This window comes from Ascaphus truei, chromosome 2, assembly GCF_040206685.1.
Source record: "Ascaphus truei isolate aAscTru1 chromosome 2, aAscTru1.hap1, whole genome shotgun sequence".
Classification (NCBI taxonomy): Eukaryota; Metazoa; Chordata; class Amphibia; order Anura; family Ascaphidae; genus Ascaphus; species Ascaphus truei.
Window position 1 is genome coordinate 331,058,346 of NC_134484.1, and position 17,943 is coordinate 331,076,288.

The window sequence follows — 17,943 nt, forward strand, 5'->3', positions numbered from 1 at the left end:
TTTCATTTGTAACCCTCAAGCAATTTTTAAGGAAAAAAAAACGCTGATTTGTCCTTTCACAACATATAAAATATGACAACAAGACTAATGTGGGGAAAGGGTCGGGGTCAACCTGCCAACGGGTGCAAGAATGTCTGCAACATCTGTATTCTCCGGGTGTATTCTTAAAGTGTGCTGTATACTGTATGTGCCCAGGACGGAACAAGACCCTGGGAGGGACTGAGTTCTGCTGAATGGAGCCGAAATTATCCTGATTTACAATCGTAGCCATATCCCTGTCGTCTGCTTTTCTAGGGAAGATATACACCGGGGTCATGTCGAGCAAAAAGAAAGAAATCCAGTTACAGGTCAGTCGTGGACGCTATGACATAGGGCACTCATGGGGTTTAACCATGGGAACTGCTGGCTCTTGAGGTATTTAAAGATGCGTTCCCTGGGCCACAATATTCATTTTTGTTACTATCATTTGGACAGATTTTTAGTGAACCTTGTTTATTTTTGTTGGTAAGATTTTAAATCAGTGAGATTTGGTGGTATTTGTGCCAAATAAGGATATTTTAATAAAATATTGCTAATTGTTTTCACTGAGACTCTGTTGATGTCTATACGGGCATTGGTGCTTAAAATCAGTGTTGATCTGAGTGATGCTGATCATGGTTGTCATATTGTATCTTCCAGCCACATGTTCTTGTCAGAATAAGGCCGAGCTCATGGTGGTGGCGCTGGCACGCCCTACTGTGCGCCTCACCGTGCGCACTCCTGCAGCCTCAGCGATGTGTGCACTAGGCTGTAGGAGATTGGGGAGGCGATTGGGGGGCATAATAAAAAGAATAAAGTGCGCAACCCAAAACACAACTTAACCGTGTTAAGACAATATCTAACATTGCACCATATAATTTACTCCTTATATAATATTAATGTATATGACAAAAAATCGTGCTATATAAGGCACTACCCTACCGTGGAAGTGATAAAAAATGTATAAACCATACAAAACCGTTGGTATCGGCGTATGCAGCTATAGTTATAGAGTGGCTCAGCACTCCCACGCACTAAGAGATAAAAGACAAAAAAAAGCGCAAAACGCAAATGGTGAAGTATATCAAAATTAATGATTTAGTGAAAGAGAGGTAAGTATTCTGCGTACATCATAAATGAACATTAATCGCATTCACGTGTGACAATACACGAAGTTACCGCACAGTTGTCATCAGAATTGGTGGTCTCAGAGATGTAGCCCCAATGGATCGTTTCCTGCTGTTACTCAGACGTCATCTGCATCTCACACGACGGCGTCCTGCATTCAGCATCTGATGTACTCCAGAGGTCTGACTCGACACACAACTATAACGTTCTTTCTGTACTGTGTACACGTCACAGCAAATAGTCTCTATGGCAAGGCAGAAGTCTCTGTTGCTGGTAACACGCGCCCCTGTGGATGTGCGCTCACTGTAGGAGGGCGACCGGCATACAGCGGGGGGCATGATGGGGGCGTGGCAAACATGTCACGGAGCTGGTTCGCCCTCATTGGCTGAACCAGCTCACATGACGCTGACATCACGCGACTGCAGCCCAAAATCACAAATTTCCTTGTCGGACCAAAATGTACCAGCGTCGATGCGCACAGCGTCGATGCCCACAGCGCCGCGGGCACTTGAGGAACTACATAGGAAGTCAGGTAAGAGTCCCGGAAGTGCGCGCGCACGCACGTAGTGACGCCGCCATGAGCGCGGCCTTACATTTTTACATCTCATGAATGGGGGAGTCTCTGGAACTCTTAGTTCAGCTTTTGGGCATCCCTAATTCAGATAATGTTAATGAAAGGAAAAAACAACAAAAAACATGTGTTGCTGTCCTTTTAACTAGTGTGTATTTTTGGAACTTAAAATGTCTGCGGCTAGTCAAACATATTAAGCCATACTGTATATGTATATTGTGTGTATTTATGGTTCTTGTTTATTACCTCCCAGTAAATACTATTCCCCATACTTTGTGTGTGTATAAGGCCCTGGCCATAGAGGTGTGGGGAGAGCGGAGGCGCTCTAACGCTGAGGCTCGCCTGCATCAGTCAGCGCGATTGCACGGACTTGCAGACGAGCCAGCGTGTGCGAAGGGAGCCGGGGGGGAGGTGGGTGGAGGCGGGGCAGTGACGTCGCTGGGCCAATCGCCCGCGACGCACTGACGTCAATGTCACGGCGCCGACGTCACGGCGCCGTGACGTTGACGCTGCTGTGCTGTGATTGGAGGTTTTCAGCCGACAGCGCGCTGAAAAACAGCTTGGCACTCGGCTGAAACCTCCAACTCGTCAGCACGCCTGCGGACGCTCGCGTGAGCCCCCTCTCAAGGCATCCTCATTGAGGATGCAGGGGCTCAGCGCGGAGCGTCCGCACGCCTCAGCACGGCCTGTCCATCTATGGACACGGCCTTACTGGGCATATTGTCTTGGGAGGGGCTATCCTACTGTGTGAGGATCCTTCCCACACGGAGGCGCTGTTTATAGTAGATATTTATATACACAACCCAGGCTCCCAGTCTCGGAGGATCAGGCCTCCTGTTTGCCGCGCAGGTATTAGCAGCACACATAAATGCCCTGACACAGGGGAAAGGGGGGGTACATTGAAAAATAAAAATATGGTGATGCTGGGGGGACAAGGATATGATCTCTGCTCTACAGTATATACACTGGAGCACAGAATCGTGCATCATATGATGACAAACTGTTGTTTAAAAAAAAAAGGGGAAAGTTAAATGATGTGTAGACAGTATCCCAAATCCTCTTTACAGCTAAATATAAAAGCAAGTAAAACCATTCATCTTTTTGGAAGAGGCATATTGCCCCCCCCCCCCCCCCTCCTCCCAAAAATAATGTTAAATAACCAAATCTTAACTGAAATGTAACCCCATCTGGAAGCCAAGGAGTTAAAGATGGTCCCTTGACGCCATCGACTATGAGGAATTAAAGCAGTTCGGTTCACGGTTGAAACATGTCTGTGAGTGGTTGCATTGCTTTGCATATCCCATGCTGTGATTAAAAGCTGTGTGAACAGCGTTGCATTTGCTTATATGGGCTCCATGTAAATGGCTTTTCAGGCAAAAGGTGACACATTGTGTGCTCATTTGCATGTCATTTCCCAGAATCCCTTGCTGCAGTGGGAGCACTAAATGCCAGGTGATAATGGTTGAAAGGCAGGGTTGCAGACCTGTCTAAGACATGTGAATGTGCTCACAGGTGATATTCTTTATTGGCTATATGCTATTGGTGGAAGTTTTCGGTCGCCTTTTTCACCCACCATAACTTATATATAAGTATAGCACCCCTCTGGGAGATTGGGAGATTGCACAGCCTATGCTACGTGTGTGTGCACTACCTGTAGGGAGCAGGAGAGCTTGAGCTGTCTGTGATGTTGTTGAGACAGGACAGGCTTTTGGGTTCTCTTACTGTAGTTCTCGGGTACTAAGTGCCTCCAGCTGTAGTGGGATCCATTGTGCTCCGAATATCAGCCCCCACCACACCATCCTTCTCACCCCTGTCCAATGACTTACACTCTGACAGGGGAATATAGTAGAACCAGGATCCTTTATTAGCAGCATCATACACAGCCACTGCAACTCTTCTTACAGTGCTGTACGGTCTCTGGAGTCCCAGACTTCTAGAGGGTGCCTACCCTGATAATAGGGACAATGAGTCTTGACAATCCCCAGGCCTGCGCCTGGGGTGGGCCAGCTCATCCTCACAATGGGTCGACTGACAGCCCATGCTCTCTCCTTTCTCTCCAGAGCAAGACTGAATACTACATTTGGATACTCCCCTGATTAGGGTTCAGAGGGGACAGGCTCAGGGTCTAAACCTATACTGATAGGCTTATCCAGGCCATGAGTCACCACCTCACCTCTGTCCATCACAGAGGAGCCTGCAGGGGGACACACAAAAGCCCACTGATTAACCTGTTAATGCCCTGAACTTATTAGGGTCCTACATAGCAGGGGGAAAGACAGGTAGAATAGACTTACCATGTATATGTATATGTATATATATATATATATAAAGCAACTGTAAATATTCCTGTATATTCATTTGCATGTCTTAGACAGGTCTGCAACCCTGTCTTTCACCATTATCACCCAGCAAACAGCACTTCCACTGCAGCAAGGGATTCTGGGAAATGACATGCAAATGAGCACACAGTGCCACTTTTTATCTCATGCTCACATTACATGAGCAACCCTTAGCCAATGCATGCTGCTTTAAACACAGCTTTTAAGCAAGGACTTGGGAGATGCAAAGTCAGTTAACCCACTCACAGACATGTTTCAACCTTGATGGGTATCATCAGTGTGAGGTTGGCTTGCTGACATTTGCTCAAATGAGATAAGAGTAGGTAATCACCACGACTATTAAGGTTATGGTGGGTAAAAAAGTGACTAAAACCCTCCACAGTAAAGCATAAAGCAACTGTAAATATTCCTGTATATTCATTTGCATGTCTTAGACAGGTCTGCAACCCTGTCTTTCACCATTATCACCCAGCAAACAGCACTTCCACTGCAGCAGAATATATATATATATATACAAATGCAAAAATGCTTCATTTATTTGTGTAAAAAAATGGAAAACCCTACGCAAAACAACTTATCATTATTTGAACATATTCGTTTTTTGTAAACTGCTGCCTCTATCATGCTGTGTCATTTGCAACAAAATCCAGTGGGAGAATACTGCTAGATTATTTCGGACGGTATTTAATTACTTCTAGCCAGTATGCTTCTTATATTTTTTTTTTAAATCCTAGACAGTGATTACTACGCAGGAGCAATGGGACGAAATGCTGCTGAGTAAGGGTGTCACAGGTACAATTGGTTTGTTGAGCACCCTTGTGAACAAATGTTATTAATAGTGTATGAGGTCTTTGTTCTAAAGAGGGGTTCTAATTTCTGCATGCAAAAGAAAATGTTTTATTTGTAGAACTCTTGCTGTATTAGGTAAAATTTATGTAAAGACAAGTCATGACGCCGTTTTATTTGAAGATATGTTTGTAATACAGTAATATATATATAAGCAAGTGAAAAAGAAGCCCAAAAAGATAGCACTCTGGTATACCGTCTGCAATATCAAAAGTAAATTTTATTTATTAGATGTCACAAAACAGGATAAAAGATAGCACAGAATTTTAAAAAATGGCATAGATCCCCTGTGCGTAAACCGAAGCAATATGCTAACTAGCATGTCTGTCATATCATATAGAAATACTGTTAGAAGCCAGGTAGATGGATAAATAATATCCCGGGCTTAATCACAGATCCCAAGAGAAAAATACAATATCTCAAGGAGAAACAGCAGACAGTGCTACTCTGTGGCAATAAGGCAGTAGCTGGTAGTACATCACCAATATACTGTATACAGGAAATGTGAAAAAGCTGGGACCAGAATCTCTTAATAGAGTCAAGTCACTTCATAGGATGTCATAGGACTGATAAAGTATGGATTGTAATCCCCAAACAAGCTACAAATAGCAATGCAAAAAGTCAGTCCTGTTGAAGAGACAAATAACAGATGATGTAGGTCCAAGTGTAATGAGTACACAATCCTGAAATGTATATGTTGTTCAGCACAATCCTGCATGCATATAAAAGAATCACAGAACATGCATTGAGCAGCAGCTCAAGAGGTATATTTCGTATCCCAAGATTGGGAGAAACCAGGGGATCCTGCCTACAGCACCCACTCCTACGCGTTTCGGCCAGATGCCTTCAACTGGGAGTGGTCTATATATATACAGACAGACACTTACAGTACTTACAGTACTTACTTAGGACCTTCCTCTCTCCTGCACTGTCCTGGGTTGCCGGTATCTCTGCGGGGGGAGGAGGTGGGGGCATGCCAGCAGCTGGGGAGATGCCCGGAGGCAAAAAGAGACCCGACCAGCTCCGTCCGGCCCCCCGCAGCTACCGGCAACCCAGTGAAGGAGAGAGGCAGCAGCCTCCTGCGGATGAAGGAGAGCCGCATGTAGGTGCTGAAAGAGACGCAGATTGCCGACCCCTGGACTAGCACAACCACCTTCAATTCGTTAGGTAGTTGTGCAAGAGTAGGCTTATGTCCCGATTCAGTGTGCTCTGAAATGAATGGGGCTTGAAGCTTCCCAGACAGAAGACGGCTTTATACAATATTGAATAGTGGGTTATTCATTAAATTGTGATCGGGGCCCTATTGCACTAAAACTCCCGTTGACTTGAAGGTAGATTCCGAGCGATAGATTCCCCCTTCTTTTCTATAGTATAAAATTTCTTTATATTAGGCATAAAACCTTATACAAAACATGTACTTGCATCTTGCAGTGGTAGATGTTCATCAGGCTTGGTGTGGACCCTGTAAAGCGGTGCTCACTTTGTTTAGAAAACTACGATCTGATTTCGGGGACGATATCTTGCATTTTGCTGTGGTAAGTCTGCTCACATCAATAGTATGTTTTAGAACAATGGTAGGCAATATGACATACTTAAGGCGCCACATGTCCACACAGTCCCTTGAACCCTCTAAAGGACTGTACATTACCAACATACACTACATATATAATATATATATATATATATATATATATATATATATATATATATAAAAGAAAAGAAAGAACACTAGCGCATCAAAACTGTAATTAAACTCAATATATAAATAATAAAACACAATCAATTATACAACACAATATTGGAGGTGGTGCTACCATTAAACTACCTGTCCCTTATCTTAAATGCTGCCAGTTTGGTCCACGGCCCCACCAACGCCGAGAAAGAGATTTGGGTGAAGATGACCTACTGTAGGCGCAAAAAAGGGAGAGGGAGGAAAAATAATTATATAAAGTGAAATGTCACAATGTATCAAGCCACAGAGCACCGTCAGGGAGGGGAATCCCAAAAAACAAATGTCACTCTATCAGATGGGGGAAAAAACAGCAAGGAATCTTTTTGTTCCCCATCTGATAGAGTGACATTTGTTTTTTGGGATTCCCCTCCCTGACAGTGCTCTGTGGCTTGATACATTGTGACATTTCCTCCCTCTCCCTTTTTTGCGCCTAGGTCATCTTCACCCATATATATATATCAGAACTATGCCCAGGACATACTTGAAAACGAGAGGTAACTCTCAATGTATTACTTCCTGGTAAAACATTTTATAAATAAATAATATATAGTACAGACAGAAGGGGTGTTGTAGTTTCTCCCACTCCAGTCAGTTGCTTAATGCTGGCACACTTCTCCAGATTCTCTTCTTACACAGGGAATAAGTGAATAGCACATGACCTAAGGGTGCCCCCCATGTCGTACCCTCCCCCACTGCCATACACAACCAATAAACACACGACAACATGCTAGAGTTAAATGGCCACGGCTTTTTTATTATTAACGACATAATGCTAATATCCCAAACCATACCATAACTTGATCCCTTTCCAACCGCGACTCGTGACACCTGTTGCTGACCGGACAACCGGAGAGCAAATAACATGGACTTATTCCCACATTGTGACAGCAATAGGTCCACAGCCAAAAAACAGGGCATAACCCTCCCCCATCTCCCCCAATAACCATAACCAAACCCCATAAACGCCACAGGACCCCGCCTGGCACAACCGAAACCGAGCCCGCCAAAGCAGGGCTATTTCAAAAACCTTTAATACAGTTTTTCTCTCTGCTCCTCTTTTTGTATGAATGTTTGTCTGAGTTGCCCCAGTGGATCACAGGAGAGAGTCGGAGCAGTGGGAAATACTGACCCAGGAACAAGCAGGAAGCCTCTGACGACCGCAGTCTCAAAACTTCTTTAGGATTTAAGAGGAGATGTAAATGTGCTTCTATGTTTAACCTTTCCTCTGAAACAGGGACCAGCAACTCTGGTGTATTAACATTGATTTATTACATTTGTTTTCCAGGCCACGGCTGACAATATCGAAACACTGAAAAGATTTAGAGGAAAGTGTGAACCTGCATTCCTCATTTGCTCGGTTAGCTCCAAATCTGTTGTCTTTTCTTCTCTTTTTACATTAACCAAACCACATTATTTGCATGTATGTATAAGCAGTATTGCTTGAATATGTCAGCAAATTGGGAAAATGTAATCGCAAATCAAGCAAAGAGGTTTTTGTGATAAACATATGTTGGGCGAGATTCACTAAGTGCTGTTAATTCAGGGCAAATAAAGTGACTTCACCTGAAATAGGAATGGATATTAGTCTCCCTGACTCTTTTTTTCCTCTTGCATAGCGCTTACTGTGCACACAGCACTATACCTTGAATCTTTGCAGACACAAGACACAAGTCCCTGGCCTTGCACAGCTTACAATCTATTATTTGCTGCCAGCCCAAGGTCACAAGGAATTGAACCAGATTCCCCTGCTGCAAACTCAGTGTCATTGGTTCCAGAGTCAGTGTCTTTACTCACTGAGCCACTCCTCCTCCAGAGTTAACACCTTATTTACTAAGATACTTCTACGGCATCATTGGCATTGCCTTAATGCCACTTTATTTCAGGATAATGCTAAGTTGTCTTCAAAAAACGTGATGTCACTAAAGTCTTGGCGTTATTCCCATCCAGACTCTGAAATAATGCTTGCAGAATACCAAGACTAAATGATAGTCATGAAACATACGTTTCATGAACTTTTATCATCTTTTCCATGTAATAACTCCTCAGTATCCCGAGTAACCAGCAAATCTTCAGCAACCCATGTCTCCAAGGCTACAAATAGTTTAATATACTGTATACCTAAGTAATTATTCCCCCCCCCATTAATGTTAACAATTATGGCAAACAAGGGATTAACCCCCACCTCTCTCCTTTCATGAGGCCTAACCACACATTCTGGTGCACCTACAGTATAGGTTACCGTAACTTTGAAGAGAATAACGGAGTTTAGTGAATCTTGTCCAAAAAAGGGGATGTTGTAGTTGAGAAAGCTAAATACATCATATTCTTGTGTCCATGCTAGATGAAAGAAATGTGTCAGTCAGGTGTTTTACATTTGAAGCAGGTTTGCTGTAAGGAGTTTACTCCTGGTGGTCGGACACTGTGAAATCCTGACAATGCACTGGGGATGTGAAACGTATCAGAGCCCGGCTGCCATAGTGTAGCACGAGTGATTAGCATTCCACATCAAACTGAGAGGAAACATATCTATTCTATCATTTGTTGTCCCGCAACATTGGCACATAACAAGGGCCCCGGATTTTTCATAATATATACATTTCTTTAACGTTTTTTTTTAGGCAACTATAATGAAACTATAATGAATGTTTTCTAATGCTAACTGCAATACATTATCTCTAAAATTTTTGTGATCTCTTCTGTTACTATAACTTAATATTTCTAATTTTTCACAACACATACCCACAGCAGGCTGTTAAAGTTAATGCTATGTTATTTTAGGTCATGGTTATACATGTGTTAGGTGCTTCCAGCATTATCCATGCACTATGGCATAACCCCTTAATCCCACCTGGTGGTCTAACCTCAAGTTCAATGCAAAACAATGTGCCCAACAATAAAATAAACATTCCAAGGGCTATATGGCCCATATTATGCGTAATGGAGGTTTGTTTTTTTTGCATTGAACTGGTATTATATATTGTGTTTATGTTGGCCATTAGCCGTATTAGCCACCTTTGTCTAGTAGGGCTAATGGCCCGTACTGTAGAGGGGGGTGATTTGCTGAGGGTGTCTGGGTAGTTGCCCCTGGTAGGGAGATTAGGCCCCCCAGAGAGATTAAGGAGGATAGTTAAACCCCTTCATGCCATAGCGGTAGTAGAGTAGTTATGATATTTCTATTAACCCCTTGGCTACCTTAGTGAACATGAAGTCATGCTGTCATGGCCACTAAGGCTTCTAAGGGGTTAATTCATTATTTTTCATTGTGAAGGCAGATGCCAGGTATATATTGCATTGCAATATATAACAAAAACACAAATGACATATACTGCTCTATAATTATTAGGAAAAATGTGGATTGGGATATGAATTCGGCCACAAATGCCTAGGTTGGCATCGGGTGCATACAATGAGCTATATATGATAGTTTTATCAAAAATTAGAAGGAAAAGTGTGTTTAACACCTATACCCTCTAGCTAGAAGCTCATTTGTTGTAGCACTCCTGGGACAGTTAAAATATAACTTTTATTAAGTCTCACATAAAATAAAGTCAACATATATAGACATACAAGAATACAATATTCATATAAATTGGAAGGTTATGGCAGTGGTGGGGTAGGGGTGGAATATGGAACCCAATCAGCGTTATCCTTATAAATGTAAGTTGATACACGCTTGGGACAACCCAAAACCCCCAAATACAAGAAAGGTAAAGTATCTCTATGCTGTCTGGGAATGTGACACTAAAAATGTGCAATATATCAGAATGCAATCACTGACACAGCATACCGATCAAACCAACCCATGATCGCTGTAAAGTAAAGTCCAACACTAATGCCTATACTGATAGATACAAAAGATGATGAAACAGTACCTGTTAAGATCACAATAGTAGTTACTGTATATACCTGTCTATGTCAATCAATATAGGGTGGGAACTCACTCATTTAAATTGGAATGGAGGACTTTGCACAATCATGGGTTGGTGGTATGTGGATTAATCCTGTGTGTGACAGCAAATTTGCAATGAGAAATAATGTAATGTAACCTACAATAGTAGGTGTATATAACCAGTGGCTAAACAGATAATGCACATAGAAAATGCTGCTGTGAAACCAGTAAAATAAATGGTTGTAACTCAGAGAGACATGGCCCTAACTGAAACGGACCACTCAATATGCAAGGCGTGATGTGTCAGTGCTAATGCATAAAACAAACAAGCAGCAGATTTCCTGCAAATAGGTCCTCTATTATCATGTAAGTCTAGAGCACCAACAATCACAGTGAATGATAAGCACACGTCTGAGTTACAAATGCCCGCGGAGGTGCTTCATGTAAATATAACAAGCAGCTCACAGCAGCTAACAAACACATAACACAGACAGCATACGTGATATCAAATGCAGACGGCAATAATTGGCACGCAGCCAGTTTCTAGTATATAACCAGGATCAAGAGGGATACATGTTACCAGCTTGTAACACTGCACGGCACCTTCCAAGCGAGGTCACTACGCCGGACGCCATGAAGCACCTCCGTGTGCATTTGTAACTCAGACGTGTGCTTATCATTCACTGTGATTGTTGGTGCTCTAGACTTATGTAACGGGTATTCCACCCCACCCAATCGCAGATATAGTGTGGGTGCGGAGAACATACGGTGTTACCAGGTGTTGTGCTTTACCTGCTTGGCTCACAGGAGGGCTGAGCTTCCGCCACGGGGAACCTGGGGCAATTATATTAAGAATAGGAGTAACCTTGTACTCGGTGCAGCGCCTCCACCTGCGATGGTTCCTAGCAGAGCAGGAATTGTTCCTCGCAGGACATCATACAATAACCACATACACTGTATGTATAATAACCAAATACCTTTACTTAGAACAACCTACGACACTTATACGGTCACACAGAATAACGGGTGTCCCTCTCTAGAGGCGACACTGACTACGGCGTCGCGCAGGACGCTTCCCCAACACCAGGTGATCCCACCCAGTGTCCATAGGATCCCCACCCAATGTCCCACACTCTTGCAGAGAGAGGATATGGGTGACTGCGCAGTCACTATTAAGATAATGGGCCCGTTGGTGTACGTGTGGATTTAAGGTACCTGCCCGAGCACTCCCGTGCTCGGATCTCCAACTGGCTTTGCAAAGGATCTGACGCTCGCCAACTCCGTCTGCTCCTGGAGCTCTTTGTCCGGGGTCCGCCAGGGCGATCCCACCCTGGAGATAGTCTCTGTGGGCCCAACTGGAACCCAAACCTCTTCACGGGAAGCACAGCGTCCGCTGTGTCCCTATCTAACTCTAGTGCTACTGTGACAGGATCCCTAACCTAGGGCCTGTCCCTGTAGCACCACAAACTGGGGAGTGAGGACCTATCTGGGACCTAAGGGGTTAATGGCCTGCTCCGCTCCCTTAACTCTTCCCAGTCCTGACTCTAACTCTATAGCTAACACTCACAGCCTCGCGCTGCAATCTACTGGGTGCGTGCAGCAACCGTGCTGCACAAACCCTGTGCCTTCTTGTCAGACCTCACAGCACTGACAGCCGTGACTCTGACAAGACAGCACACTGACACTCACTAAGGGCAGCGTCCCTATCTTGGGCCGTCCCTTAGCAATTACCCCCTAGCCTGGTGGGGAGTTGGGGACTACCTGGGATGTGGGGGACCTTACGTGGCGCAGGAGCTTCACTCGCTCCCTGCACCCTTCCTTCCCCTTCTGCTCCCCAGCTCCAACTGATGTAAGTGACAGGGTCCCTAACCTGAGGGATGTCCCTAGCAACACTCACTCTACTAGGTGAGTCAGGGCTATCTCGGGCCTTGGGGGTTGCTGGCCTAGTACAGGGAGTCACTGACTGCTGTACCCTACCTCCTTCTCCTGGCTGCTCCTGGCTCTGACTAGCTGCGTAGTCCCAAACCCACACAATGTATCTTCTGGCTCCTGCAGAGTCATTCTCCAGCCCTATTGGCTCCCTGGGGTCATGTGGCTCTGCCCCTATGCACCCTGGGGGCTGACAGTCTTGCACTGCGCATGCGCGAGCTATCTGTGGGCCTCCCGCGCTATCTGACTCTTGCGCATGCGCAACAGTCTACTAATGGCGGCGCCCTGCTTCCCGAGCCGCCGGGACCCTCGCGACGCGACGGTGGCCCTAGCAACGGCCCGATCGCGTCCCCGGCAACCAGCCGCATCTCGGAGGTAGCGCGCTACTCCCTGCTCCGGCCCCCACCTTTGGAAGCAGCCGTCGGGTCCGTCGCTGGCTACGGCGGCACCCGCAACCACGCTGCTCCAAGGGAGCTGCTGGAGACCAGGGCTACACTCTCCACCTGGTGAAAAATCCAACGACCCCGCTTGGGGAACGACATCACACTGCATATGGTTACACAATAAAAATTTGCATTGCATAAACGACACAGTTAGCAGGTTGACTTTAACATCACGAATACATGGCATGTCATATAGGATAACTGAGGTGAGCTGAGACCATCTGTGGGGTGCCCCTAACCGATCATGTGGGGGTTCCTCACTTTTGCGTCCGTGAGCCTCCCCTGGGTGAATCTCTTGGAGAGCACACTTAAGGGCAACAGTCATAGGGTTCTTATTACTTCCTCCCCCTGGTGGACGGAATAGTACCATGTCTCTTGGCCAGACCTTTACACGGCCATCCGTGGCATGGATGCAGTAGGCCAGGAGGTCTTGACCTTTTCCGCGGTCCACCACATGGTGAATGGAGCGCTCCTTCTTGGGCTCCAAGGAGGCAATTTTTACTAAATTCCTGGCAACACAGTCCTTGTCCCTGCCTACTTGCGAAGCTTCCACTGGGAAGCGATCAATGGACAATGTCTCTTTCCTCAAAGTCTCTGTTTCACCCGGCAGGGAGTAAAGGGTAGATACCTTACCACTACGGTGATTCACGGTGGCCAACAGGTCCTTGGGGACGCTGTCAGTTCCCACCTCGGCTGTCTCGGGACCTGCCCCCGGCATTTCTGGGGCAATCCACTTACTTGCTGGAAACTCGGGAGCATTGGATCCCAGTCCGGGAACCATTTGGGTTGGAGAGCACGGACTCTCACTCAGATCAGGAGCTGTTCTCTTCACCTGGATGATAGGCAGTAGGTACTGATCCACTCGCACAACTGGACCGCTGGCTGCTAAGGGAGACACCTCCAGGAAGCGATGTCGAGTGAGCCATTCGCCCGGGTGTCCAGACTTAAGAAGCTATGGTGCTCCGCGGTCACCTGGAGGCTCACACTCAACACCCCTGGGGCAGTCAACTCACCCATGTCATCGTTAGCAGGTACTGATCCCACGCCTGGGACCGATGGTACCTCTGTAGGCCGGACTGGCCGTGGTAGGGCACACAGGCCCATATCAGGATTCACTGCCACTGAGGTAGTTGGCTCGGTGGCTTCACTAGAGTGGTCCGCCGGAAGGCGCATCACCACCGATGGGACTTCAACCTCTTCCTCGGAGGATATCACGATCGGATCCTCCGCAAGGTTGTCACCGGGTTCTTCTGCGATACAACCAGTGGGTATAGGTGCAAAGCTGGCGTGCTCCGGTACCTCCACTGCGGTCGCGCTCTTCTCCGCCGATGGTTCGTTCTGTTCCGTAGCTGGCTGGGCCTCGGTTCGCCCCGCTTCGTTGCAACGGGGAACTAGGGCAGCCTTGTCTGTCAGCTCCGCCACCTCCGTGGTTGAGGTGGAGCGGTTAACGGCATCTTCCTCGCCGGGTTCTGCCATCCGAGACTCCTGCTCGGGAACTGGGTCCGGAACCGACATCGGGGGTTCCGACATCTGTGACTCTGCCTTCGGTGGCTCCGGCTCGGGACCTGAGTTTAGTATGTCCATTTGGGCACACTGGCCCTCTACAACCTCCATAGCTGAGGTAGGTTGATTAGCAGCGGCGTTGACCGCCTGGGTAGAGACGTCAGACGCCTCTTTCTCTTTCTCTGGCGGTTCTGTAGGCTGCGGCAGTCTGGCTTTCAGGAACTGCATCTCGTAGTCGGTACACTTGGGCCCTCGTGTCAATTCACCGACGGGGCAATCACAACCGCTCAGGCAGCAGTGTAGGCATCCTTCCCCATCTACCACTGTTGTCGTGAGCGCTAAGGGTAACGTAGATAACTCGTCAGTCCAGCCACCAGTCACATCCCAGTCTTCTAATACACACGGGCATACCACCAGGGACGAGCCGAACTTTGGGGCCCGTATGACTCTATACATCCGAGGGTGTGTGTCTCTGCATTCTGTACTTTCCTTATGGGGAACAGAAGTTGCTGATAGCTGCTCAAAGCACCCTCTACCCCTGGTGGATTCTAGAGGCGGGGCGCTTTCTATCAAAGAGGGAGTCGGGCTCTGCACTGTGGCACTCAGTTGGCGGGGGTGGGGCTTAGATTTTCCCGCCGATCCCGGACAGTTTTCTGCAAAGTCATTCTGCACCTTGAGCGCGGTACCACTTGTACGCTGCCTACCTGGGGAAAGTTGCCATGGCGCTGGGTCAGAGTATACTAAAGGGTAGCCCTCAGGGGGGCACCCGGGCATAAACAACGCGGACGGTGCCTCAGACAGGCATATATCCTGCGTGTATAACACCACAAAGAGCCTCGAGCGCCCTGGAGACATGGGGTCTTTATCTACATCTAGAATAAGGGGGTACTGCCACCCGGGAATTTTATGCAAGTGATCACCGACCTCCTCGTCTGATACATTTGCGGGAAGGCCTCCTACAGCCACCACACGCTGGGGGATAGCACCTAGCCTCAAGGCCCAGGTGAGGACCTCGTGTCCGGACTTTACAAACATGGTGGAAAATATGAACTGGACAAATTTTGGGAAAAAATGGAACGGGGCACCCCAGGTCTGATCTCAGCAGCGCCTCCAAATGTAACGGGTATTCCACCCCACCCAATCGCAGATATAGTGTGGGTGCGGAGAACATACAGTGTTACCAGGTGTGGTGCTTTACCTGCTTGGCTCACAGAAGGGCTGAGCTTCCGCCACGGGGAACCTGGGGCAATTATATAAAGAATAGGAGTAACCTTGTACTCGGTGCAGCGCCTCCACCTGCGATGGTTCCTAGCAGAGCAGGAATTGTTCCTCGCAGGACATCATACAAAAACCACATACACTGTATATATAATAACCAAATACCTTTACTTAGAACAAGCTACGACACTTATACGGTCACACAGAATAACGGGTGTCCCTCTCTAGAGGCGACACTGACTACGGCGTCACGCAGGATGCTTCCCCAACATCAGGTGATCCCACCCAGTGTCCATAGGATCCCCACCCAATGTCCCACACTCTTGCAGAGAGAGGATATGGGTGACTGCTCAGTCACTATTAAGCTAATGGGCCCGTTGGTGCACGTGTGGATTTAAGGTACCTGCCCGAGCACTCCAGTGCTCGGATCTCCAACTGGCTTCGCAAAGGATCTGACGCTCGCCAACTCCGTCTGCTCCTGGAGCTCTTTGTCCGGGGTCCGCCAGGGCGATCTCACCCTGGAGATAGTCTCTGTGGGCCCAACTGGAACCCAAACCTCTTCACGGGAAGCGCAGCATCCGCTGTGTCCCTATCAAACTCTAGCGCTACTGTGACAGGATCCCTAACCTAGGGCCTGTCCCTGTAGCACCACAAACTGGGGAGTGAGGACCTATCTGGGACCTAAGGGGTTAATGGCCTGCGCCTCTCCCTTAACTCTTCCCAGTCCTGACTCTAACTCTATAGCTAACACTCGCAGCCTCGCGCTGCAATCTACTGGGTGCGTGCAGCAACCGTGCTGCACAAACCCTGTGCCTTCTTGTCAGACCTCACAGCACTGACAGCCGTGACTCTGACAACACAGCACACTGACACTCACTAAGGGCAGCGTCCCTATCTTGGGCCGTCCCTTAGCAATTACCCCCTAGCCTGGTGCGGAGTTGGGGACTACCTGGGATGTGGGGGACCTTACGCTCCCTGCACCCTTCCTTCCCCTTCTGCTCCCCAGCTCCAACTGATGTAAGTGACAGGGTCCCTAACCTGAGGGATGTCCCTGGCAACACTCACTCTACTGGGTGAGTCAGGGCTATCTCGGGCCTTGGGGGTTGCTGGCCTAGTACAGGGAGTCACTGACTCCTGTACCCTACCTCCTTCCCTTGGCTGCTTCTGGCTCTGACTAACTGCGTAGTCCCAAACCCACACAATGTATCTAATGGCTCCTGCAGAGTCATTCTCCAGCCCTATTGGCTCCCTGGGGTCATGTGGCTCTGCCCCTATGCACCCTGGGGGCTGACAGTCCTGCACTGCACATGCGCGAGCTATCTGTGGGCCTCCCACGCTCTCTGACTCTTGCTCATGCGCAACAGCACTACTAATGGCGGCGCCCTGCTTCCCGAGACGCCGGGACACTCGCGACTGCGGCCCTAGCAACGGCCCGATCGCGTCCCCGGCAACTGGCCGCATCTCGGAGGTAGCGCGCTACTCCCTGCTCCGGCCCCCACCTTTGGAAGCAGCCGTCGGGTCCGTCGCTGACTACGGCGGCACCCGCGACCACGCTGCTCCAAGGGAGGGGGGTCTCTAGGAGCTGCTGGAGACCAGGGCTACACTTATATGATAATAGAGGACCTATTTGCAGGAAATCTGCTGCTTGTTTGTTTTATGCATTAGCACTGACACATCACGCCTTGCATATTGAGTGGTCCGTTTCAGTTAGGGCCATGTCTCTGAGTTACAACCATTTATTTTACTGGTTTCACAGCAGCATTTTCTATGTGCATTATCTGTTTAGCCACTGGTTATATACACCTACTATTGTAGGTTACATTACATTATTTCTCATTGCAAATTTGCTGTCACACACAGGATTAATCCACATACCACCAACCCATGATTGTGCAAAGTCCTCCACACCAATTTAAATGAGTGAGTTCCCACCCTATATTGATTGACATAGACAGGTATATACAGTACCTACTATTGTGATCTAAACAGGTACTGTTTCATCATCTTTTGTATCTATCAGTATAGGCATTAGTGTTGGACTTTACTTTACAGCGATCATGGGTTGGTTTGATCGTTATGCTGTGTCAGTGATTGCATTCTGATATATTGCACATTTTTAGTGTCACATTCCCAGACAGCATAGAGATACTTTACCTTTCTTGTATTTGGGGGTTTTGGGTTGTCCCAAGCGTGTATCAACTTACATTTATAAGGGTAACGCTGATTGGGTTCCATATTCCACCCCTACCCCACCACTGCCATAACCTTCCAATTTATATGAATATTGTATTCTTGTATGTCTATATATGTTGACTTTATTTTATGTG

General features: G+C 47.3%; 1 protein-coding gene across 3 annotated transcripts in view; it reads left to right on the forward strand.

Annotated features, from left to right (window-relative positions):
* Positions 1 to 178: 178 nt before the first annotated feature.
* The window catches only part of NME8 (NME/NM23 family member 8), a 150,313-nt gene continuing 132,548 nt past the window's right edge, over positions 179 to 17,943 (forward strand). For 2 of the 3 annotated variants that reach the window (XM_075586638.1, XM_075586639.1), the window contains exons 1-4: positions 179 to 347; positions 4,791 to 4,848; positions 6,334 to 6,437; positions 7,920 to 7,991. In XM_075586638.1, the coding sequence (XP_075442753.1) occupies positions 315 to 347; positions 4,791 to 4,848; positions 6,334 to 6,437; positions 7,920 to 7,991 (267 nt within the window). In that variant the 5' untranslated portion in view covers positions 179 to 314. The remainder of the gene's footprint in view (positions 348 to 4,790; positions 4,849 to 6,333; positions 6,438 to 7,919; positions 7,992 to 17,943) is intronic. The other variant, XM_075586637.1, reaches the window with a different exon arrangement.